The sequence below is a fragment of the Phocoena sinus genome, chromosome 13 (genome assembly GCF_008692025.1).
Source record: "Phocoena sinus isolate mPhoSin1 chromosome 13, mPhoSin1.pri, whole genome shotgun sequence".
Classification (NCBI taxonomy): domain Eukaryota; kingdom Metazoa; phylum Chordata; class Mammalia; order Artiodactyla; family Phocoenidae; genus Phocoena; species Phocoena sinus.
This window is the reverse complement of record NC_045775.1, coordinates 46,560,093-46,583,981: the sequence shown is the minus strand read 5'-3', so window position 1 is coordinate 46,583,981 and position 23,889 is coordinate 46,560,093. Positions and strand designations below refer to the sequence as shown.

Below are 23,889 nucleotides of genomic sequence, written 5' to 3'. Positions count from 1 at the left end.
AGTGTAGATTGGAGGTTCTAAGAATAGACACAAGGACTAAGTTTTAAGAAGGCTGTTGCAATAATCTAATGAAAAATAATTCATAAGCCATGGTAGTTGAGATCAAATATCAATACAAGAGAGATGTGAAAGATAGAATTGACAGAGCTTAATTATTGGTAAGTTGTTTCTCTGTTGAGAGTGTAGGAATCTGGTAAAATCAGAGATTTTGGCCAGGTTAGCTCAGTGGATAGTCTTTGTAATACACCATGATTCATCTTTACTAAATTCTTCTCTTCCTCTTGTTCCCTAAATGAGAAGCACCATAGTATAATAGAAATAGCACAGATGTTGAAATCAGACAGCTCCTAATTCAAATCCTAATTCTTCTCATTACTAGTTATGTGACTATAGACAAGTTACTTCATTTCGTTGATCATTGGTTTCTTTTTCTCTAAAATAGAGATATAACACCTACTTCCAGCATTACCCTAAGGCGTAAATGAAATAATATGTGACTTTCAGACTTAACGTATATAATGGTGAGCTTCAGGGCACATTTGAAACCAGGATACACCATACATTTTTTTAAGTGTCAATTTTATTACAAAATTTGGGGCAAGGAACATTATTTTTATATTAATACACAGGTATACCAAGGAGCAAAAGGTAGAGTTTGTGTGAACTTTTAAGGTAAATGTAAATTTCAAAGAAATTTCACATTTTTGGCTGGCCACTTTGGATCTTTAATCCTTTAATCCTTTTGGCAGCATGTATGCCTTTACTCTCTGCCATAAGGGGTATTTTAGCTTAAGAAGCAGTGAGTGTATCTAAAATTTTAGCATTTAAGTTTCCTGTCCCTTAAGCAGAGGTATTATCCAACACTTTTTCTTCTTAATATTATGACCTTTGGTGAATAATCCATTTCTAAGGTTTCAGTGATTGTATGTATACAGTTGACTTATAAATATTAGTACCTATTCTGACTTTTTGAATTTAAACTTAAAATATCATCTTACATGTCAGACAGTTCGACCTGAATGCCTCTGTCACATCGTCCTAGTAGGAGTGACAGTGAATAAGTAGTACTGAGAATTTGGAGTTCCTGATGATATTTCAGCAGGTAAAAGGAGAAAAGAACTGGGAGGTATAGGCTGTGTGCTATTTGAGCTGTGGTATAACTAATGGCAACATCTATTCACAAAGTTCTTCTTCCATATAAACTCTCAAATCATTTCCTTCTATTTCCCACTACCCTAATTCTTCCCTCCCACTCAATTAGGCTACCCCCATTAGCATCCTGAATGCTTTCTTTACCTCCATCCTTTCTGATAATATCCTCTGCCATCACTGAGTTAAGGTATCTAAAGCATAGATTTTATAATGTCACATTGTAGTGAAACCTTCAATACTTCTGATTTTCTGTTAAGCTAAATCTAAACGTGTGAAACTCCCTCACTCCTTATTCTCAGCTCAGCTGTTTAATTTAGCATTTTTATTTTTTGTGTCAGTCTATTTGATATGGCCTTTTTCTTCATGAGGCTTTCCTTGGTCATCCAAGATGGAAATATTTTCCCTTTTATAAGTTCCTTTGGTACTTCCATGGTACTTTTATTTTGTCATGACTACTATTTTGGATTATAACAGTCATTTGTGTATGTATCTTCTCTCTCCTACTGTACTATAAGCAGAGCTGGGCAACTTACTATTCATCTTTATATACACCTCATGGCTCATGCCTTCCTCACTGTGAATGATCGCTAAATATTTGTTTAATAAATAGTATTCTTTGGCATCACAGTTTTCTTAGAGAGATCATTTTACTTTCATTTCCCTATATAATATATACTGTGAAGAACATAAAAATGAAACTGTGGTGAAGCTGTGGTGAAGCTAGTCTTTTCATGCATACCTGGAGGCAGGAAATAATTCTCTACTAGTAAATTAAGCCTAAATAATTCTGCCATAAAGGAAAAAAATCTGTTTGCATGAAGATGTCATTGTAGTATTACTTATTGTATTTGTAACTGTTAAGCAAGCTATCCAACATTTTAATTTTTTGCCTATATAAATTATGATAAATCACCCTTCATACCAAAAATGATTTGATATACTAAAGATCCAGAAATAGGGGAATAGTCAGTGTTGATATAATGTTGTTTAATAGCTGTAAAAAGATGTTGAGAGAATTCTTTTGTCATGATGATATTGTAATATGGAAGATTTTCTTCAAACAAAAATCCTATTGAAGAATTGAAACTTTAAGTCCTATGTCCTTTTATTTAAGTAAGTCGTAAATTTAAAGAAAATGAGAAACTTAGAATAATTCCATTGTTACTACCTATTAAATTCTTAGTTGTCAACCGTGGTATCTGTATTTCTTTATGTTCTGGGGAGAAGTTAGATCATAGTTCCCAAATAATACCATTCATAACTGTACAAAATATGATGCATGTCCTTTTATTTTTATAGTGATAAGTTAAATGAATTAAGACGACAGAAGGAGAAATTAGAAGAGAAAATTATGGATCAATACAAATTTTATGACCCATCTCCTCCTAGAAGGTACTATTAACCAGGTTTATTTTCATTTTTATTAAAACAAAACAAAACAAAACAGAAGCTTCTGATTTTGAGAGGGACTCGTATGTTGAATGTTAGACTGATAAGAATTTTTTTAAATTATTTTTTAGGAGAGGCAACTGGATTACTCTAAAAATGAGAAAACTGATAAAGTCTAAGAAGGACATTAATCGGGAGCGTCAGAAATCACTAACATTAACACCAACCCGCTCAGACTCCAGTGAAGGATTTCTTCAACTCCCCCATCAAGATAGTCAAGACAGTTCTTCAGTAGGTTCAAACTCTTTAGAAGATGGCCAAACTCTGGGGACCAAGAAAAGCAGCAGTGAGTGCTTAAACTCTTTAAACATTTGTGATCTCTAGTACTGATTTAGAGTCCTTACTGAAGATTTCTTTTAAATAGCTTCCACAGTCCTTTGGGATAATAGTCTGATGAATGTGTTTCTTTTTAACTCCATATCATTTTAAAATTCATTGCCTACTGCAATACTGCATAACCACATGATTTTCTATATTGTGTATTTAGAGAAATACCATACACAGAGATACCATCATTTGGCCAGGGAGGTAAAATAGTACAGAAAGACCAGTGAAATGAGAGCCAGAATACCTCTGCCACTTGCTAGTCCTGTTAACATGGGCAAGCCTTTTACCTTTGTGTCATACTTCACAGGGCAATTTTGAGGAGCAACCGAGAAATATTTATAAGAGCTCATTTTCAAAATTATTTATAACTTAATAATAAGGTTTTTTATAATGACGTCTCACTCATACTTTGATGCTGTCAAATTGGAGAAAAGTTACATTGTGGGGAAGCAAAGAAAAGTCGCTATGAATTTGAAGAGAATGTTATTCAATGATTTAGAAATAGTTTAAGGTTATAAAAGTTATTGAGGGATTGTTTGGTAAAGGTTCAATGAAAATAAAATAGAGATATAAGTTTGTGCATAAACTTGCGATTTAACTTTTTAAATTACAAATGTAGAAGTATAATATCATAACGTGCCCTATACAATTAATACTCTCTTGATTTCATTATTAGTGCACTTTGCTAAACATCAAGAGCAAAGTAAAAGCCTAAAAAAGTGTATTTTAAGAGAAAGAAAAGAATCCAGTGGTAGGCCCTTTGAAGATATACAAGAATTTGACTACTAGCAATGTTCTTATAAAATATGTAAACAGGATACTATGAATCCACTCACACTATAACCAGAATCACTAAATTTAAAAGTATATGTATGTATATATGTTTACACATATATAAACATATATACATATAGTAAACTATATGTGTGTGTATGTGTATGTGTGTGTGTGTATATATATATGAATTTCAGTACTATTCTTCTGAAGTATAGTATAGGCAAAAACAGCTACTACTTCCCCCAGGGGTAGACTCTCCATATGGGCAGCTCTCAAAACACTCAAAAAACTATATAGATGTTGTTTTGTCCTCAGGGGAGTTATCTCTGAAAAAACAGTATTTTAGAGTGTAGGAGATTAGACATTCATTATAGGCTATATTTCAGAATGCAACTATAGCACCCTATAAACTAGAATCCACAAGTAAGCAACAAAAAAATCATACACATACCTGAGTACCTATTCATATATACATACATACATATGTACAAGTGTGTGTGTGTATAAGAAAGTGGTTTAATTCTGTATATCCATATAAGATTAGTCTTGTCAGCCAAATCTACATGAAACCTGTGAGTATGGTAGAGAGATCATCAAGTTTTCCTTAAAAAGGTGCCAGATGATTCAATTTTATCTGCTACCTTTGAATATAAAATATCTTACATCATATTTAATGAGAAATGGTCATGGGTATACTTAATTTTTTTAATTAAAGGAAGATATTTCAATTCTGATATGAAAATATACAAAAGAAAGGCACAGTCTTTTTTGAGGTAAGATTGTTTGTTTCAAATATAAATCTGTCATTCCTTCATACTCTCTGCTGAAACATCCAGAGTAAGAATCAGAAGGAAGTAATATTCTCCTTTCCAGCAGTTGTTCAGTTTTAGAATTTTAAAAATAAACACAAAACCCAACCATTCTAATGTTCCCTTAATTTCAAAATAGTTTGGGAGGAGAACATTGTATATCTGCAAACTAATTGCCATAAGAAGGATCACATTCCACCACTGGCAAATTTAAAACTCCTTTTATCCTGTCCCTTTTGGATGAGTGCCTGTCAGTAAAGCAGTCTATGGAAAACAGTTGAAAACAGGAAAAGAAAGTATCTAAACAAGACAATGTGTGCATGCTGCAACCACTCAGCTTTGTTTTAGCTAAGTGTCCATTTTTACATTGCTTTCAGTTCATTTCTTTTTAATCATTGAAAACAGCTGTGTTTACCAAGCTAGAAATGAAATAAAAGCTTAAATGAATCATGACTATTCTTAATAGCAATCAAATAAATAAGTTAAAAAGCTGTATGTCCTTGCATTCTCCTTAATGAGTGATACTCGTCAGTTTGTCAGAAGAGCTTTTTATTATTTATAAGATGATAGCAAACCCTGAGAAACAGCATAGTTATTAAGGCTGTGTACAGTATGCTTTTAAATCTTGATGTGAGTTTTTCCCCTAGCTCTTAAATTGCAGTTCCAAAAAGGTGTAACAGTTTTTCGTATTAAAATCTTCTTAAAGTGTAGCTTAAGAATGTTAGTGACTCTAGTGAACATTTTAATTTTTATGTTAACTCCTACTGCAGTATAACCCTAATTTTCCTTCATATAATTTTCCTGCATAGTGCTACCTTTGATTTTTTTAATAACCCTAAAAGCCCTTTAAAATATCTAAAAATGTTATAAATACATATTTTTCTGACATTTTTGCTTGCTTTAGGTTACTTCTTTATCTTTTAGGCTTATCAAAGCTTAAAAGCTACTATCAAAATACTGTTTTTTCTTTCTCGCAGCCAACCTTTTGCAAAATGAAATTAATATAATTGTCATCTTTTGAAAGACTTCTCTTAGAAGAGTATATATTTATGTGGTGCTGCTAAATAATGCACCAGAATTCAGTTTAAACCAAGAAGTAATTCCCTATTTTCTTTTTTAAAGTTTAAGGAAATAACGAAAAAATTTTTTAAGTTTCTTTAGATTATTTTAAACATCCCCTAGTTTTTGTTGAGGCATTTTACTAATGCCTGTACTAAAAATGTACAGGATGTACATTTTTCTGAATTACTTTTTTTCAAAATAAAATCTTACAATTTAAAAAGTTAAAGAAAGCCTGAAAGCCTTCTACATTTTCATCATGTGTACTCTGTGATCCACCAGTAATGGCCCTAATAATAAAGGTGTATCTTTACAACTTAACTAGGAAAATTGTTCCTTCTGTAGGTAGTTCTAATCAGTTGCTATATTTCTAGGACTTTAGTCAATCCAAGCTTTCAAAGTATATGTTTCTCATCATTGTCTTCAGTGCTTTTCCAAGTATTTTAAAGTATCAAAGTACATATTTCATATTTCATTATCACTCAGCAGCACGAGAATAATAGCTTTAGTATAGTTTACATAGCTGAAGCTCAGACATTCATTTCTGTCCTTAATTTCAACATTTAACTCCCATCTGTTCTTCTCCCTTTTTTCTTTCATTTTTCTGTTTCTGTTTTTCCTCATGCTCTGACATTAAAGTGGTTGCACTGAAAAGACTGCCCTTTTTGAGGAACAGACCGAAGGATAAAGACAAAATGAAGGCCTGCTACCGTCGTTCCATGTGTAAGACTTTATGACAGTTCAGCTTCTTTCAAATGACTACACTGGCTTCCATTACTAATTTTTCACTAACCATTCTTTGGACTGTGCCAATTTTCTTATTTTGCAAAGTGCAGTCTTCCTGTAATACAAGGAGCTGGAAGAATATTTTTTTTCATAACTGGCACTGAATTTGCATTATATGTATGTTCACTTATACATATACATGCATATGTTTAGTCATACATGTAATATACTTGGAAATTTCCAGTACTTTCTAAACATTGGCAGAAAAAAACCTTTAATTTTATATGCCATAGAGATTTCTTCCCAAAGAAATTTACTTAAAGAAAATATAACAAAACCTTTAGCATTAGGTATTTAATTTCTTAATGAACTAGGATTAAATAAATAAAGTGGCCTGTAACCCTTGAGAATGTTTGTCATTCTTTATATAATAATACTCTGGTTTTTCTTTTTTTAAGTGGAATGGGTAATTACATAATCACATTAAATGTCTGTCACTTTGGATATCCTCTCTTTCAGGTTTTTATTGAATGGTATACTTATTTGATTCATAAAATGAATAATTTCTTCAGTAATCTGCTCTGACCAAGGACTGTTTATCATTTTCAATAGTGATGCTGTAAAGAACTGCTCTCCATATTACCTTTATTCATTCCATTTTTGTCACCACAGAACCACATTATGAAGGCTTCTAATTATATTGTACATCACTGCTCAAAAGCATGGCAGTTGTACAGAGTAAAATTCCTTTTCCTATCTTTAAAGGGGGTGGAGGGTGATAAAAACATTTATTGAAGTTTATCAGCCTTCGGCCTACTCATTTCATTCAGCTGAATGCATGTCATAATTCAAATGACCTTGTGGTTAGTTTTTTATTTCACTTGCATTAATCCATAGACAAAAGTCAGATCATTTTTAATACAAAATAGAAATAAGAGCAAATACATTAACCATGCTGATTCATTTGCTTTCATTTGCATCCCAGCCATGAATGACCTGGTGCAGTCCATGGTCCTAGCAGGAGGACAGTGGACAGGTAGTACTGAGAATTTGGAGGTTCCTGATGATATTGCAACGGGTAAAAGGAGAAAAGAATTGGGAGCTATGGCCTTCTCTACTACAGCCATCAACTTTTCAACTGTCAACTCTTCTACAGGCTTCAGATCCAAGCAGTTGGTTAATAATAAAGGTATAGGCCGTCTGCTATTTGCACTGTGGTGTAACTGTTGGCAACAGGAATTTTAATTTGACTTTCCCATGTTTACTTTTTTGACAGCAGCAACCTGAAATAATGATCAAAACAATCTGGATTTGATCTGAGGGAATTTTCAAATCATTTCAAAAATTTAAAACATTGTACAACTAAAGTCTTTACTAGGCCTTTCATAATAAACAGATAATGAACTAACAAGAAATGGAAAAGTAAACCAAGTAAAAGAATGAGAAAAGGAGAGAGTGATAGAAGCTTTAAAAAAACAAAAAAAAATAACCTAGAAACACTATAGCATCACAGAGAACCACATAGAGCAACCCAGGCTCTTGCTTTGATTTGCAGGGTCACAGACAGATTGTTTCAGTGCTTCTGGTGTTTTCCCTAAGCAAGTCAACTCTCATCAGAGCTATTCTGTTTCTTACTCCTATTCGTTTCTGATGGAATCTATGAAATATGTTAAATCAAGATGTATTACACATGGTTGAAAAAGAATTTCCATATTCTGCATAAATAAAATTTTATAATTTTTTTGTTAAAAATATTTTTATATTCATTTTGCTATTTTATGTAGATACTACATCCTTTGAAGACGTAAGTCCACAAGGTATTAGTGATGATTCTAGTACGGGATCAAGAGTTCATGGTAAGATATGAACTTTATTTAGAGAGTACATATTACATACAGAATGAGAATGCTAAGACTCTTGCATTGACCTGCTGAATGTAGCACTGCCACCAAGCATGTTTTCTCTAACCTGCATCTCATAGCTACCTCTGCTATTTCTTCAAACCTACTACACCCTTTTGCCTTTTTTAAGGTTATTACTTCATCCAAATTGTCTCTGTTTTCATCAAGGTCATTTATAAAGTATGCCTGCACAATGCTCAAAGGTAATTTTGTTGCCATTTTGGCATAAGGTTAAAGTGATGAGATACATTTTATGTTTGATTTTAAAAATACTCACTTTGGCAAAGGACAAACTCTAAGAAACCACATTTTCTGCAATGTTGAGCATTTCAGAGTTTTTAGTTTCTATCTGGAAAGTCATATCTTACCAAACTAAATTAACAAATAATGGATAACGGAATTTCATATGTAAAGGAATATGTTAAAGGAATTTCATATGTAAGCAGGACTTTAAGACGTAGGATAGGGCCATGTTAACTGTGCAATTGTTTCCCTTGTATGGATAGGAATACAGGACATTAACTGTGCAGATGCTCATATTCCTCCTGTTCGTGGCATCTCTGCAATGTGCAGGGTTCCTTGTCTGATCTGTTGTAAGTGACCTAATCACCAGTTTTTTTTTTTTTTTGGGGGGGGGGGCATGTCATTCTGTTCAACTAAAACAGTCCTGGTATCCATCTAGAAATCCATTTCCAAATCTAATTATGCACTTTTATCTTCTTTTCTTTGAATCTCAGCTATTGTCTGAGAAGTGTCCTGTTCTCTCAGCTGTTTAACTGAACTATCTGGAAATGCCTTTGCTCTCTAATCTGTAAGATTCAACTCTGTGGGCATGCTTAGCCTGTGAAAGTATGCATGATTGCTTCCTCAAAGCATTCTGTAATCAGAATGTAAAGTTCATTGTCGTCAGCTGGAAGTTTTATCACTGTCTCCTGATTTTTTCATTTAGCTTCGAGACCAGCCAGCCTTGATAGTGGCAGAACATCCACTAGCAATAGCAATAATAATGCTTCACTCCATGAAGTCAAAGGTATGCTGTAGGTAAATTTATTAATATGCTCCATCCATTTCCAGATTTAAAAGTGGGAGATTGATGAAGTTTCTGGGGTAAAGTATGAAATCCAAATCATTCTATGTTTGGAACATAGTTCCTTGGAATATTTTATACTTTTCACATTGCAATACAAATGTATTGTAATGTGTACAAATGTAAAAACAGGAGCAGTTATTTTAGTTTCCATTTTTCATCCTCACAGATAAAATCTTTTTCTTGTAATCTTTATATTTCAAAATATCTGTAGGTTCCTATTTTACTTACATTTTGTCATTGTCTTGAAAGTGGTTGTCCTTAACTTTCTCATGATACGTGTACATTGAACTCACAGAAGGTGTTTTAGAAATAGTTTTAGCTTTTCTTACCCATGAAATAAGGAGGAATATATTTTTTTAATTTGAAAAGACAATTGTGTGTGTGTGTGTGTGTGTGTAAGTGTAACAAGAGCCAAATGGGTGCATATAATTCATATAAAGAATTAGTTCAAGATATCTTTTTCCTCAATTTTTTAATATGCATTCCAAGGTGAAATTTTTATGTAAATGTCTGGAAGTATTGACTAACACCTTTTTCCTTAAAGGTATACTGCCTACTCAGATTCTGGAATTATTTAATAGATTATAAAGGTTTGTGAAAGTAGTTATTCTCTACAGTCCAGAATTGTTAAATTATAATGAGCGCATTTGTTCTGTTGCTTTTTCATATTATAAAATCATTTTGTCTCAGTTGTGATTATATTTTATTATTAATGCTTTGACTTTGTTGCAATGATCTGAAAAATCTGATTTCAAGGAGGGATTATTTTTTCATTTTTATAATCATGTTTTTATATCCTGTAGAAAAATATAGTCTGAAATGTAAGTAAATCTTTTCTGATTTGAAAATTTAAGAAAATCTTTTTCCTGTAAAATGTTACATAGCTTGAACCAAAATCTTTCCTGACCCATTTTATTCTCTGTGATTAGGAAACCATGGAAAGTTGCATTTTCTGTCTTGATGCTGTATCTACACAGTTTGCAATGGATCAAAATGAATAAGCACTCTTAAGGAATAGCATAAACTTTAGGGAGCTTTTTTCCAGAACTAGTAATTTGCATTCTGTATAGTTGTTCAGCCTCAACCGAGTCTTTGAAAGCTGTATAGCCACCATACCAACAGTGGAAAGCAGGGAGAATCAGATGATTCAGACATTAAAGAATAAAATACTACATACTTAATTTTATATTTTTACTGGAATTTTCTAAGTAATTACATGTCTCCATTTGACTTTCCTTAGATGCTTGCTGTTTAAATTTTTTAAATATTTCTTTAAGATTATTCATTTAAGATCAACAAATAAACCTTCAAATAAGTTATACAGACCTCATAGAAAGTCAAAAGAATTAGAATTTTTAGCATATAGAAGAGTTTTTGGTTTTAACATTCTCAAATAATTAAAAATTCATATAATCATGTTTTGTTTTAAATTGTGAGGTGTTTTATAATTATTTGAACCTGACTTTTAAAAAATATATTATTTCCTTGTTTATTCATTCATTTACTCATCAAATGTATTGAGTGCCTGCTTTGTATGCTTAGGCTGTGGGTATGGTGGTGATGGCAAGTCTTTGCCCTGTGGAGCTTATAATATTTGTCAACTTGACAAATAAGGAAGCACGCTATGGTAGACATTTGTTAGACTGATGAGAGATGAACATGGTTTACTAAGCATTTCTGAATAAAGCTTTGAAAGTCAGTTTGGCTATCTGTGAGAATCCAGTCAACAAATGTCAGTACTTACATAGTTTTAATCTCATTTCTATTATTGAACTCTTAACACACCATTTACTCCAAAAGCAGGTGCAGTTAATATCCAAAGCAGGCCACAAAGCCACAGCAGTGGAGAATTTAGCCTGCTTCATGAGCATGAGGCGTGGTCCAGCAGTGGTAGCAGTCCAATCCAATACTTGAAAAGACAGCCCAAATCAAGTCCAGTGCTCCAGCACAAAACACTAGAGAGTCGAGCACATCACAAGGTCAAAACTGGTTCCCCTGGAAGTGAAGTTGTTACTCTACAACAGTTTTTGGAAGAAAGCAACAAGCTTACCTCAATACAGGTTAGTTTTATCTATGGTGACCTTAATTTAGATGGACACTACAAGTTAAATTTCTGTGGTTGAACTTTAGAGCTTTTTTTTAAGGAGGGTTTAGAGACATTAGCAAGTTTTTTATTGTACAGTCTAGTGTATCACGAAAGTAAAAGCATGGCTGTATTCACTAATCTGCTTTGATTTTTTTTTTAAAAACAGATAAAGCCCTCAAGTCAAGAGAATCTTTTAGATGAAGTAATGAAAAGTTTGTCTGTCTCTTCTGACTTTTTGGGAAAAAACAAACCAGTTAGCTGTGGTCTGGCCAGGTCAGTAAGTGGAAAAACTCCAGGAGACTTCTGTGATAGATGGACAACTAAGCCTGAACAATTTGTGAGACCTGGTCCTCAAAAGACTGAAGATACCTATTTCATTAGTTCTTCCGGAAAGCCTACACTAGGCACTCAAGGAAAGATAAAAGTAGTAAAAGAAACTTCTCTGTCACGACAATCAAAAGATAGTAATCCCTATGCCACTTTACCTCGTGCAAGCAGTGTGATCTCTACTGCCGAAGGAACTACTCGAAGGACAAGCATCCATGATTTTTTGACCAAGGACAGTAGACTACCTATGTCAGTTGATTCACCACCAGCTACTGCTGATAGCAGCATCACTGCAACATCTAGTGAGTACCGTTTACACCAGTGGTCCTCTCATCCACTTCACAGTCCAACTTATGCTGTAGGTTCTCAAGCACAAAATGATTTAGCTACAGACAAGCCCACGTCTCCATATGCCCAGGCCAGAAACTCAAGAACAGAAAGGTCACATTTTCTAAACCAAACTTTTGCCACTGTTAATATGTCTAATGATGCATTTGGAATATCAGCTAAAGATAGCATAGACTCATTTACTGTGGCTCATCCATCTCAGCCATTTTTATCCCTGAATACAGAATTAGTTAGTAACATAAGTGGGCTACCTCCCAGACCAGTCACCAGGCTAACTGACCAGGCTTCTGCTTCTTTGGATAAAGCTGCACAGGAGGATACTGAGCAGTTTTCTGATAATCAGAACTGCAGCAACAGTAACCCACAGTCTTCTGTAGTTAGCAATAATCTTATCACTCCTGCATGCCTCTATCCTGATGACACAGAAGCTGCATTGTTGGTTTCTGAGGATAATCAAACTGTTTGGTATGAATATGGTTGTGTATGATCAAAACTGCACAATATAATACTGATGTCATTTGATATGCACTGTGCTTCTCTAATCTGATTTGAAGAGCTGCTGTTGAAAAGTATCATTTGGCTAGGTTTATACTTTTATTTTTAAATTGTGGATAGTGTTCAGGTGTACATTGTGGCATGTATATAAATGTGATTATGTAACCACAACAGAGCTTGCATGAATTATTAATTGCATTGTACATTTTTTGCATGACTTTAAGAACCTTAACAATACATGCTCCTCTTTGACATTTCTCGTCACCTAATAAGAGATTGTTACTTTGATACCTAGAGGCATGTTAAAATGGCTGCATGCTATAATTACCAACAAGGCATTTCCAAGTCATATTTACTTCATTGGTTCCAAAAAAGAATGCTCATTGTCTCTCTTCCTCCCTTTGTTTCCCTTTCCCTTTCTCCTTACCTCTCTTCCTCTCCTTTTTTTTTTTTTTTTTACAAAATGTGCACTTCATATTGCACATGTACAGAATTAGTAAGGAAACTATGTAAAAAAGATGTCATTTTCTTTTGCCATTTAATTATGCCTTCTGGCCTGCTGTTTTATCTTCAAAGAAATAGTTATTAACTACTGCTCATATTTATAAAATTGTTCAGATTTAAAACTTTGTTAATACTTATAAATTTAGCGTAATTCTTTTTTAAAAAAAAACATCAAATTTAAATGTGACATACAGGGACTAGGAGTATTTGTATTCTATTTCTTCTCTGCACTTTTCTTCATCTGATAAGTATAAGAGCTCAAGTACTATCTTTCCTTCAAGATGACTTTTTTACTTGACATCAGTTAACACAGTTTTTTTCAGGGTTTTTTTTTACATAGAGTCAAAGAGAAATAAAGCAAATCATAATCAGTGTGTGAGAAATTTGCATTTTTACTTCTGTTCAAAAGGGGAGCAAGCTTATAAAGTGGTGAAGATTGTTACTTATATAATTCTATAACTTATTTATTACTAAATTATATATGTCCTTAAAACAGAATTTTCTAAAATGAGTACATTGTGCTAAAATAAAATGCAAAATTAGTATTTGTAATCACTTAAGCAAACAAGTATATTTTTAGTAGAACATATTTTAGAATTAAGAATAAATGCAAGTTCGTAACTAAAAATTAATCATAAAAGATAGAGAAAATATTTGCTAACTCTGACTTATGTCATAAACTTTAAAATTATCTTGCTGTGGTCATAGCACTTTTAAAGCAGAATCAGCTAAACTTCAATTGTTTTATTCCAGAATAAAAGAAACCCCAAGAAACCCATAACCCTGAATCACTTACTTCTAGAGAAGTATATCTTAGTTCTGTCTCTGAAATGTTTTTGCCATCTTGATTCAGCCTAAATATTACTGACAGTCATGCAGCCTGGCATCTAGAAGAAATGTTTTGAAATGTAACTTTAAAAATGGGGAGGAAATTATTATTTTGCACGTTGTATTAAATTATTATTGTTATTAATTGGGCGAAAGAAAACAAAATTTATAGAGAATCTTTGCTTAATGAAATGTGTATCCTGGCAATTCCCTGGCGGTCCAGTGGTTAGGACTCCACGCTTTTACTGCTGAGGGCCCGGGTTTTATCCCTGGTCACGAAACCAGGGATCCCTGATCCCGCAAACTGTGTGGCACGGCCAAAACTTTTTAAAGAAAAGAAAGAAGGAAAGACATTTGTATCCTTTATAAATTAAGCTATTCTCTTCAGTTCTCATAGCCAGCTCTTACTAAAAATGCTTATAATGCAGGTAATCAAATAAACACAATCAGAAATTTTTCATATTTTTTAGTATCTACATGAATACATCAGTCTGTTTGGTTGTCACTCGTTTCATAATCAGTCCGAACATTTCAAATGTCTTCGGTGTCCCTTTTTGCATAACCTGATAATAAAACTTAATGGTAAATATAGGTGAGATTACATGGGGCCATATATGATACAAATGTAATAATTAGTGTAATTTCCACATTTAGTCAAAGATTATTTCACAACCATTTCAACTTTTTAGATAAGTCTGGCCTTATACTTTGTTTAAAATATTAAATTTATTTATAAAAATATATTGAGAAATCATATGCTATTATAGTAAAAACTGATTATTTTAAAATATTAGACTTACAGGAAAGAAGTATTTCTAACCCAAATGGCTATAGTTATATATACAGCATGTTTTCCAAAAGAACATACACACTGTGCATGTAAGACAGATAGATACATACCATGTCCATGTGTCTTCATGTCAAAGAATACAGGTTAGACTTCCTCCAGAAACTGTCACCAGCTGTAGAGTCATAAAATTCCCCCCAAACACTATTTTACATGTGTTTCTTGATAGCACTTGAAATCAAATTTTTAGCAGTGAGAAGAACCTTAGAAATCATATAGTGTTTCCCAAACTTTAAAAAAATCAACATAATACTTTCTATGAATGAAATCTTACAAAGATGCCCCAATTTTAAAAAAAAATTTTTTTTTTTTGAGATAAAAGTGAAGCAACTCTGACTCAGTTGAGCAGCTGCACTTTTTTTCCTCCAAGACAGCTCCATAAATACTCTAGCGGCTTCACAGATGACAGGCATACCTCGTTTTATTGCACTTTGCTTTATTGTACTTAACAGATACTGCATTTTTTTTTACAAATTGAAGGTTTGTGGCAACCCTGTGTTGAGCAAGCCTATCGGTGCCATTTTTCCAAAAGCATTTGCTTACTTCGTGTCTCTGTGTCACATTTTGGTAATTCTCAGACTATTTCAGACTTTCTCATTGTTATATTTGTTATGGTGATCTGTGATCAGTGGTCTTTGATGTTACTATTGCAAAATGATTATGACTTGCTAAAGGCTCAGATGATGGTTAGCACTTTTTAGCAATAAAGTATTTTTAAATTAAGGTATGTACTTTGTTTTTTAGATATAATGCTATTGCACACTTAATAGACTACAGTACAGTGTAAACACAACTTTTACATGCATTGGGAACTAAAAATTCTTGTGACTCGCTTTATTGCAATATTCACTTTATTACAGTGGTCTGGAACCAAACCTGCAATATCTCCGAGGTATGCCTGTATTAGTACCCCAGTTTTAGATGAAATTGAATAGCTTTCATATTCCTAGCTTAGATTTCTAGAAATTACACCCTTATTATTTGTGACATTGTAAATTTATATTGTTAAGCATTGGGTCCCCTTTGATCAAAGCAATTTTAGTTCTAACAGTGTAAGTAGGTATGTTATTTGCCAATAAAATATGCCTTGAGCCCTGGTTTTCTTAGTAAATAATACAATTATTTCATTGTGGATGTTTCTGCTGCTGCATGCAAGATTATTTTTTACTTTAAAACTATATGTGACCATTTGGTTAAATAAACATAGTAAGTAAACCTATCTGACACTAAGAGGGCATAAGTATATTACTTAATAGCTTTTAAAATATAAAAATCAGTCTTTAAGTAAAGAGATGTCTGTCGGATTAATAACATTTCCAGAGTTAGATTCCTTCTCCTTGCCCTACTCAACGAGAGCTCTTTAGTTTCTTACCTTCATGAATTGTATTCTGTTTAGCCTTTCATTAAATAACATGAAATGCTTTTCTCCTGCAGATGTGGACAAAGTACAAGAAAGCAGAAATTCAAAAAGCAGGTCTAGGGAGCAACAAAGCTCCTAATTCTATTACCCACTACATGACATGTGGGCCAAGTGGTGAGTTTCTTGCTTAAAATGTAAATGAGATTAATCTCATTTATACAAACTAACTGCATTAAGTATAAGAACAAGTGCACATTGCATTAACAGATGTAAATATTGCTTGCTTTAATTCATGACTTTCTGTCTTACTAGTAAATCAAGATTAGGTGAGTCCCAAAAGATTTTGCCCATCAGTGCAGGAAACCAATCTTTAAAAATTATTTTTCTTTTTTCCCCTCAATTTAAATTTGATTTTACTAATGAGTAATGTTTTAGAAATTTTCAGTTTGAAGTCTTTCTTTGTGGTAGGAATACAACTTCTGTGCAACATTCTTGATAATTGAGGAGAATAAATTAAATGCCTTTTCTATGAAGAGCCACTCAAAAAAAAATTGTCTCTGACTTTCTGTCACTCTCATCCCTATAGAAGTATCTGGTGCATGCTGTTCTTTTAGTGGTTGCTCTGTATTTTATATCTCTTATCTTCAAGCTTTTCTTATATTTTCTTTCTTCTTTCTACCTTCCAACTAAATACAGAGAGAAAAGTGTCCTTCAGTTTCTCAGTGTGAAGCCTTTATTTCTGAAGTAACAAGACACCCAACTATAGGAATCACTTTTTAAAATCTTTTAAGACTTTAACAATCCTTCGTGACTAGAGCAGGAAAGAAATACAAACCTTCATTCCTTCCTTGAATCAAGGAGCACTACTGGAGTCAACTGCCAAAATTTTTAGAAGGTTTTGTGACTTACCGTACATTGTACTGTTAAGATCTACTGAATAAAGGATGTTCTCTCACTAAGGACCAAGTGTTTTAAGGTTTCAAGAAGTACTCCAAGAACAATATACTACTTTCATCATTTGTTTATGAATTTATCCATGTTTGCTTAATGCTTCTGCTAAGTATTAGTCTAAATCTAGCCATTTATATTTAGTTGTGTAAACCTAAATTAAATGCTGTAGTATGTTGTGGGATGTACTATATATCAAGATACAGACAACATTGTTTTGGCATGTCAGAGCCTTATTTGGTTAGCAGACTGCATGTGTTGGTATTCTTTTTTTTTTTTAAGCCTATTATTTTGATGCACTGCAAAAGAAATTCAGTTTATGAGATAACTCTGAAAAATCCATAAGATAGGAGTTATAAAAAATTTACAGTGATATTAATCTTTCCGTATCCCCCACTAGCAACACTAAGCAATTCACACATGGATCTAAGGTAATTAAAGTGTGTTTTTCTGAAACTTTTTTTTTAGTAAGATGGTTTTCTAGAAAATGGCATTCCCAAGATAAAGCTGTTGTGTTTGAACTCATTTCCCTCCTTTAGTACTGGGTTATGTATGTGTTTGTTTTTTTAACTTGAGAGCTGACTGTTGCTTAAGAAGTTTTCTTATGGCAAAAATAATGTAAATAATTTACTATGATCTGCATTTTGCCAGGAACTCACTTATTATTAAGGTTATCACTTATTAATAAAAATTTTTCTGTTTTTGTCCTTTATAATACATTAAAGTTGGTAACTGTTATCAGTACTTTTGAAATATTTGTATGCATTTGTTACCTTAAACATTTGAAAGAAGCACAAAAAAAAGGTAAATTTAGTCAACCCAGGGAAACATCAATTTTTTTGTAGTTCCAATTTTATATCACAGTTTTATTTTCTTATGAAGTCAAAAAACTGCATTGATACTTACTAATGCAAATTCATTATTTAACAAATATCAGAATAATCTTAAAGGTCTGAAATGAGAAAGATACTAACTTTTTAATTCTAACAATATACTTCTTAGGCTCTCACTACCAGCTCTAAAAATCTTTTTGGAATAATTCCATAGCGTGTGGTTTATGAACTGTGTGTCTCATCACTAACCTAGTAGCCATGAGATACATGTCTCCATGTCTCCCTCTCTCCCTCCTTCCTCACACCTTTCTTTTTTTTCTTTCTCTTTCTGGTAGGCCAGTAACACTGCCGTGTTCATAGTCTCCTTTCAGAAAGACCATTAATGAAAATAAATACAGCATGTATAGTTGAAACTGAAATGGAAGTTAGAGAACCTGGACTTCGTAATGCCACCATTAACTTAGGTTTTGCCACCAAATAATGCTGTAAAGTTAAATCACTTTTAAACCCTTGGATGAAAGGTGCTATGTAAATGTAAATACAAAGGATTCTTACTAAAATACAAATATTGCACAACAGACATATTTAAAACCTATTCTCTAGACTTTGAAACATGTCTCCATCATGACTCCCTAGATTCAAGTATCAGATTGATAATGGGTATCATGGCAGTCTAGAGACACTTGCATGTAAAAAATGTAAATTCATCTTTAGGTGGATAAATTGAAAGTAAATATAGAAATTATGTTTTAGCTAAATACAGTGAGTGGGTAACTTAGATTTATATTAACTAGCATCTAATTTGCACAACTAGGACGCATTCCAGGACATTTACTGAAAGTTGAAATTTAATGAGTAGGAGGTAGCCCAGTGAGGGTGTATGATATCACAGCTTGGTCTCTACAGGACATTAATATCCTAAAATAGAGAACATGCTGACTGAGGCAGCACATTACTGCTTCCATTAGAAAATGCTTAAGGGTAGCCTATGAAGTACTAAACCTGAGTGGGCTGACCCTGAGAAAATGCAGCAAGACAACCAAGAGAATACTTGAGACTGCAAAAGTGGAATATTCTCAATTATATTAATCACCTTTTTCATACCATTTCAAGAAAGGATTAGATAACCCATGAATATTTTACCGTCTCCAAAAGATACCATCAGAAGCAAACTTAGTATGAAGTCATGCTTTTCCCTTAGATAAACCACTTCTGCCAAACAAAATAGTGTAGCCAACTAGAAACTAACTGGGGCCACTTTCCGGAATGGGGCCTGACATGCTTTTAATGATCTGGCTCTATTCTAAATCAATACCCAAACCCCATCGGAAACTAAAGAATTTATATACAGGGTAATAGCTTCGGCCCAGAGCTCCAACAGAGTGCTTCAGATCTGGCAATGTGGAAATGTTCGGTCCAAGTTTTTGAACTGGTGGTTACCAAAGAGTACACAAAACAGGTTTGTATGTAGCACCTTTCATGCAAGGCATGGTAAAAGCCTATTTAAAAATCACTGTGCATATTACGGAATTGCAGCCACCTCACAAATGAAGTATTACAGCCTGCACTGTCTTAAAATTTTATGTCAGGAAGTGAAAAAGATATTGTACCAAATCTGGAATTACAATGAGGAGTAATAATGTATGCTAAATGACTTGTATTTTAAGTTACTTTTTATGAGAGAAGTGAATTTTTGTGTTTTCTTTTCTGCTACACTTAGTCCTGAGATGTATTTTTTTCTTTAAGCCTTGAATGAATAATACAAAAGGAGCCCATTTTATAATATAAACCTTGATGTACATGTTGAGATATTTGGACAAAGAAAATGCCTTAAAAGGAATGCTTATGGATAAAGTTGCACTTACAACACCTTTAACAAAACGTGATTTCAAATTGTCTTTTTCTTTTCTACTAAGGGTTCTCTCTTTCAATGTTTGCCATTGTACTTGTAACTGTTATTAAATATCAAATCTAATAATATAAAAGATGTAACATTTCCTTTAAAAGTAATGCTACTGAGAAATTTGGAGTTGAATGGCAAAATGTTTATTACTTGGCTATACCTAATATAAGCCACAGTTCATAACAAAAAATCCAGTTTATAACAAAACAGATACCATCATTTGGCCGATTTGTCCTTTTTAAAAAACATTCATTATTTTTCATTTGTTTTTAACTTTATTTCTCCTAAAAAAATTAAGTTGGTTTAACATTCACTTGTTAAACTGATATAACAAGAGGTGAATTTTAAACTAATATAAAAAGAGGTGATTTTTATAACAAGTGGTCAGCAATCATAACATATAATTTAGCCCAATATTATTCTTTCCTTTCCCTTTGCCCTAGAAAACCTATTTTATGTGTTTCATAACATATAACCTTGTTTAGATGATTCTGTCCTAATCACTTTGGGATGAGTATTGGAGGTTTTGGGAGAGAACTGAGAGTCTTATCAGTCTTGTCAACCTCAAAATAGGTTTAAATACGATAATAGATTGTACCAATCAGTCTCTTTCATTTTCACATCTAGACTTTGGGAGGCGTAATGTCAGAGATGGCAACCTGCCTTGAGTCCTTGGGCAGGTCAGTCTTTCTGGGCCTGTTTTCACCATAAGGTGGGGAGGACAGTTAGACCAGTTATCTGAGGTCCTCGGTGTCTTTGATTCTGTTCGTTAAACCTTAATTTTATATGCAAAGCAACCTAAAATTTCCTCTTTCTTAGAGATATAGTACAAAGTAGGCAAAAACTAACATAGCACCTCAGAAATAAGTTTATCATTTATGGAAAATATTTCTTACTAACTCATCTCTTAAATCCATTCTGTATTTTATAAAAATTCTGCCTTGAGTAGACTTGTAGTTTCTAACCACATATATCCAAATATGACAAGTTTTTACTTTTGCCTTTCAGTAATGCAAATTGGTACAAATTAAGTACAATTTCTCTACCAGAAGCAAATTTTTTTTGAGTGTTCAACCTTAGGAAAATATGATTATCTCTCAAATATCCCACTTGATTGTACTCTAGAGGAAACGAGAATTTTCCTAAGACCTCTAGGCTATTTTGTAGCCTAGTCTAGTCAGACCCTCAACTGGGGTTTTGTTTGAATCTAAGTGAGGTGGAAAAGTACATCAATTTTCCTCTGTTTTTGAACTAGCCTCTATATGACAACTGACAATACATAATCCTGGGTTCTTATACTGCTTTAGATGCCACAGTTGAAAGGGGATAAGTAAAATTTAATATAGCCTAGAGGACAAAGGAACCTTGTTCAAGCATGTTCACATTTTGTAACCTCCAAAGACTAAGCAAATCCTTCTTAATGGCCTATGTATTTTCTGCTCCTGAGTTTTAAAATATAATTTCATTAGTATGATTATGACATAACATTTTCCATCCCTACTTTGAGTGTTTTTCTAGATTAAAATTTTCTAAAGATAGAATTTTATTTAAAAAATAGCTTATTTTTCACTGAAAAAAAACCATTGGTTTAAAAACAAACACCTGGTAATAGGAAGGTTTTGCCCTTGCCCCCATGTTTAATTATATTGCTGGGGAATTCTTATTCCTTAATTCTTATTCCTCAAAGATAACCACTATTAACAGTTGAATATATTCCCATATTCCTCTTTTTTCCCCTGTATGTACACTGTCATATGTATAATTTTATATATGCTGTTTTTGCAGTTTGATTTTTTCAAGCATAATAAACACCTTACAGAAGATGTAATATAGTTACTCTTAGTTAACTAATCTTAGTTTTTATGTTAATTAATTAATTTAGGCTGCCACACAGCTTACAGGATCTAGTTCCCCTGACCAGAGATTGCTCCCCTGCACCAAGGCAGTGAAAGCCTGGAATCCCAACCACTAGGCCACCAGGGAACTCCCTATGTTAATTCATCCTTAATTGTTGAAGGCATTCCGGTAACAAGTAATTGTCATGGGGGAAGGGGAGGGTGGAATCTCTCAGCTGACTAAAACTACCTCAATATATCTTTTTAAAAACAGCTCCTTTAAGATGAAATAGTTAAACAGCTCCTTAAGTAGTTTAGGTAGTCACCAAACCAAAGTGCTATATATATCTTACCACTTTAATGCTTTTTATAATTACAAGTAAGAAAAACAGCTTTCAGAAATAAATGTATTAGCCCAATTAGTTTTTATCAAAATTTAGTCTTATGGGATCGTGTCCTGTCTCCTTCACAAATGTGAGAAAGTCTTCAGGGCTCAATCCCATGGTTGCAGCATTGGTCATTGGATGAAAGTACACCTTTTCATGTCCACCTTCCAAAAAAGCAGAATCCAGAACAAATTTCACATCTCCATCATCACAGAAGAGTGCCAACGGTGTGGCACAGCCTTGGCCAACTTTCAGTTTTTCTAGCATGGCTGTTTCATCAGCAAACCGCAGATTTCCACTTCCAACACCTAACTGCTTGGCAAGATCATTTAAATTAATTTGTCTATCATGAAGAACTGTCACCAGCCAATAGTCTTTTTTCTTTTTGTCTTTAAGAAATAAGTTCTTACTATGTGCTCCTTTCAAATGTTGGATATGAGGCATCATTTCTTCAACTGTAAACACCTGTGAAATATCACATGAGAAGTTTAAAAATAATATGCATGTATACACACACTGCACACATACAATCTGTATATTGCCTGGTGGGTGTAAGGTTAGGGAGTACTCAATGACCTGGATTTCACTGGTAGAGATCCATCCCCAGCCCATTAGCAAATATATCTCATCTCAGGGCCTCAGGAAGTATTGACAGTTTCTCTTAGGCCAGTTCTCCATTCCAATGTGCAGGCCAAGGCTTCACACTCCCAAAATGTTTTTGTTTCTCCATTAAACTTTCGGTAAAGTTTATAGCAGCCCTCACAACACTGTAAATCAACTATACTCCAATAAAAATTAATTTAAAAAAGTTTATAGCAGCCCAGACTCCTATTCCTTGGCATTCCATTACATCCAGGCCATATGACGATCTCCACTCTATAAAAAGATAACCACAGAGAGGGAGTGAGGGCAGGGAATGAGACCCTAGACTAATATACAGAAAAAATCAGAAAAGCTGGCAATACGCGCAGTAAAAAGGGGGAGAGTATGTGGACTATAAGGGAGGCAAAAGGGTCAAAGAATATACTTTTGATGAATTTCTCTAAACTTGGAAGATCATCACCATATCTAGCTAATTATCATTAGCTGTTACTGAAGCGTTGGGCAAAAACTTTGTCCTTGCACCACTCAGGTTACGTACTGGCTCCGTCAGATATGTGCAAAAAAAAAATATTCCCATCAATAAATCATGTTAAAAAATACCAAACTCTAACCTTGGCATCCTGTATGCACCTGCAGCCACTGCAAAGAGGGGTTTACTGCTTGGCAACTGACATACGCATAAAGTTGACACACTGACCAAACATCCCTAGCCAGTTTGAGATGCGCAAGTTCTCAATATGTTGTACTAGTTCTCAACATAAAAAAATCACTCCGAATCCCCGGGCGGTCCAGTGGTTAGGCCTCCGCGCTCCCAGTTCACGGGTCACGGGCTGGATCCCTGGTGGACAACTAAGGTTCCGCACCCCACGTGGCGCGGCCAAAAAAATCACTCCAAGAAAACATGAGGTTGTTTCACAATAACAGCGTCCGAAGTGGAGAGGCCCTTGATGGTACTTTCAAGTCCCTTTCGTACTCTGGATCCCGGTAAATGCCTTAGAACGGAAGTTTCTGCGGCACATTACCCCTGGGACGTCTAGGCTTAGCGCCTTCGCCCCATAGAAGCTGCAGCAGAGCCCACCCCTTCCCGGGGTGGTCCCGGCGGGAGCGCCTCACCTCCGGGTGCTCCACGACCTCCGTACGGATGGCCAGGGCTTCGAGACGCTGCTCCAGCGCTGCCCGCAACTCGCCACCTGCCATGCTAACCTCGTGGCGCTAACGGACGCGGTGGCGAGAGACCGAACGGAAGAACTGGGCGTGGTTTCCCGCAGTCCACGAACTGCCAGCCCAGACGGAAGT

General features: G+C 34.1%; 2 protein-coding genes across 6 annotated transcripts in view; one reads left to right on the top strand and one right to left on the bottom strand.

Moving 5' to 3' along the window:
* The window catches only part of CCDC88A (coiled-coil domain containing 88A), a 125,952-nt gene extending 108,175 nt beyond the window's left edge, over positions 1–17,777 (top strand). Inside the window, exons 24-33 of one of the 5 annotated variants that reach the window (XM_032652632.1) lie at positions 2,452–2,544; positions 2,673–2,887; positions 6,213–6,296; positions 7,285–7,488; positions 8,084–8,155; positions 9,150–9,230; positions 11,091–11,350; positions 11,543–12,005; positions 16,160–16,259; positions 16,782–17,777. In XM_032652632.1, the coding sequence (XP_032508523.1) occupies positions 2,452–2,544; positions 2,673–2,887; positions 6,213–6,296; positions 7,285–7,488; positions 8,084–8,155; positions 9,150–9,230; positions 11,091–11,350; positions 11,543–12,005; positions 16,160–16,224 (1,537 nt within the window). In that variant the 3' untranslated portion in view covers positions 16,225–16,259; positions 16,782–17,777. Of the gene's footprint in view, positions 1–2,451; positions 2,545–2,672; positions 2,888–6,212; positions 6,297–7,284; positions 7,489–8,083; positions 8,156–9,149; positions 9,231–11,090; positions 11,351–11,542; positions 15,825–16,159; positions 16,260–16,781 lie in introns of those variants that run through there. The other 4 variants (XM_032652633.1, XM_032652630.1, XM_032652629.1 and 1 more) reach the window with 4 other exon arrangements.
* Positions 17,642–23,889, bottom strand: LOC116764232 (prolyl-tRNA synthetase associated domain-containing protein 1). The gene is made up of 2 exons (XM_032652635.1): positions 23,707–23,889; positions 17,642–22,455 (listed from the first exon to the last, which is right to left on the bottom strand). Exons 1-2 carry the CDS (start codon positions 23,788–23,790, stop codon positions 22,024–22,026), a joined length of 516 nt encoding a protein of 171 aa, XP_032508526.1. The 5' UTR covers positions 23,791–23,889; the 3' UTR covers positions 17,642–22,023.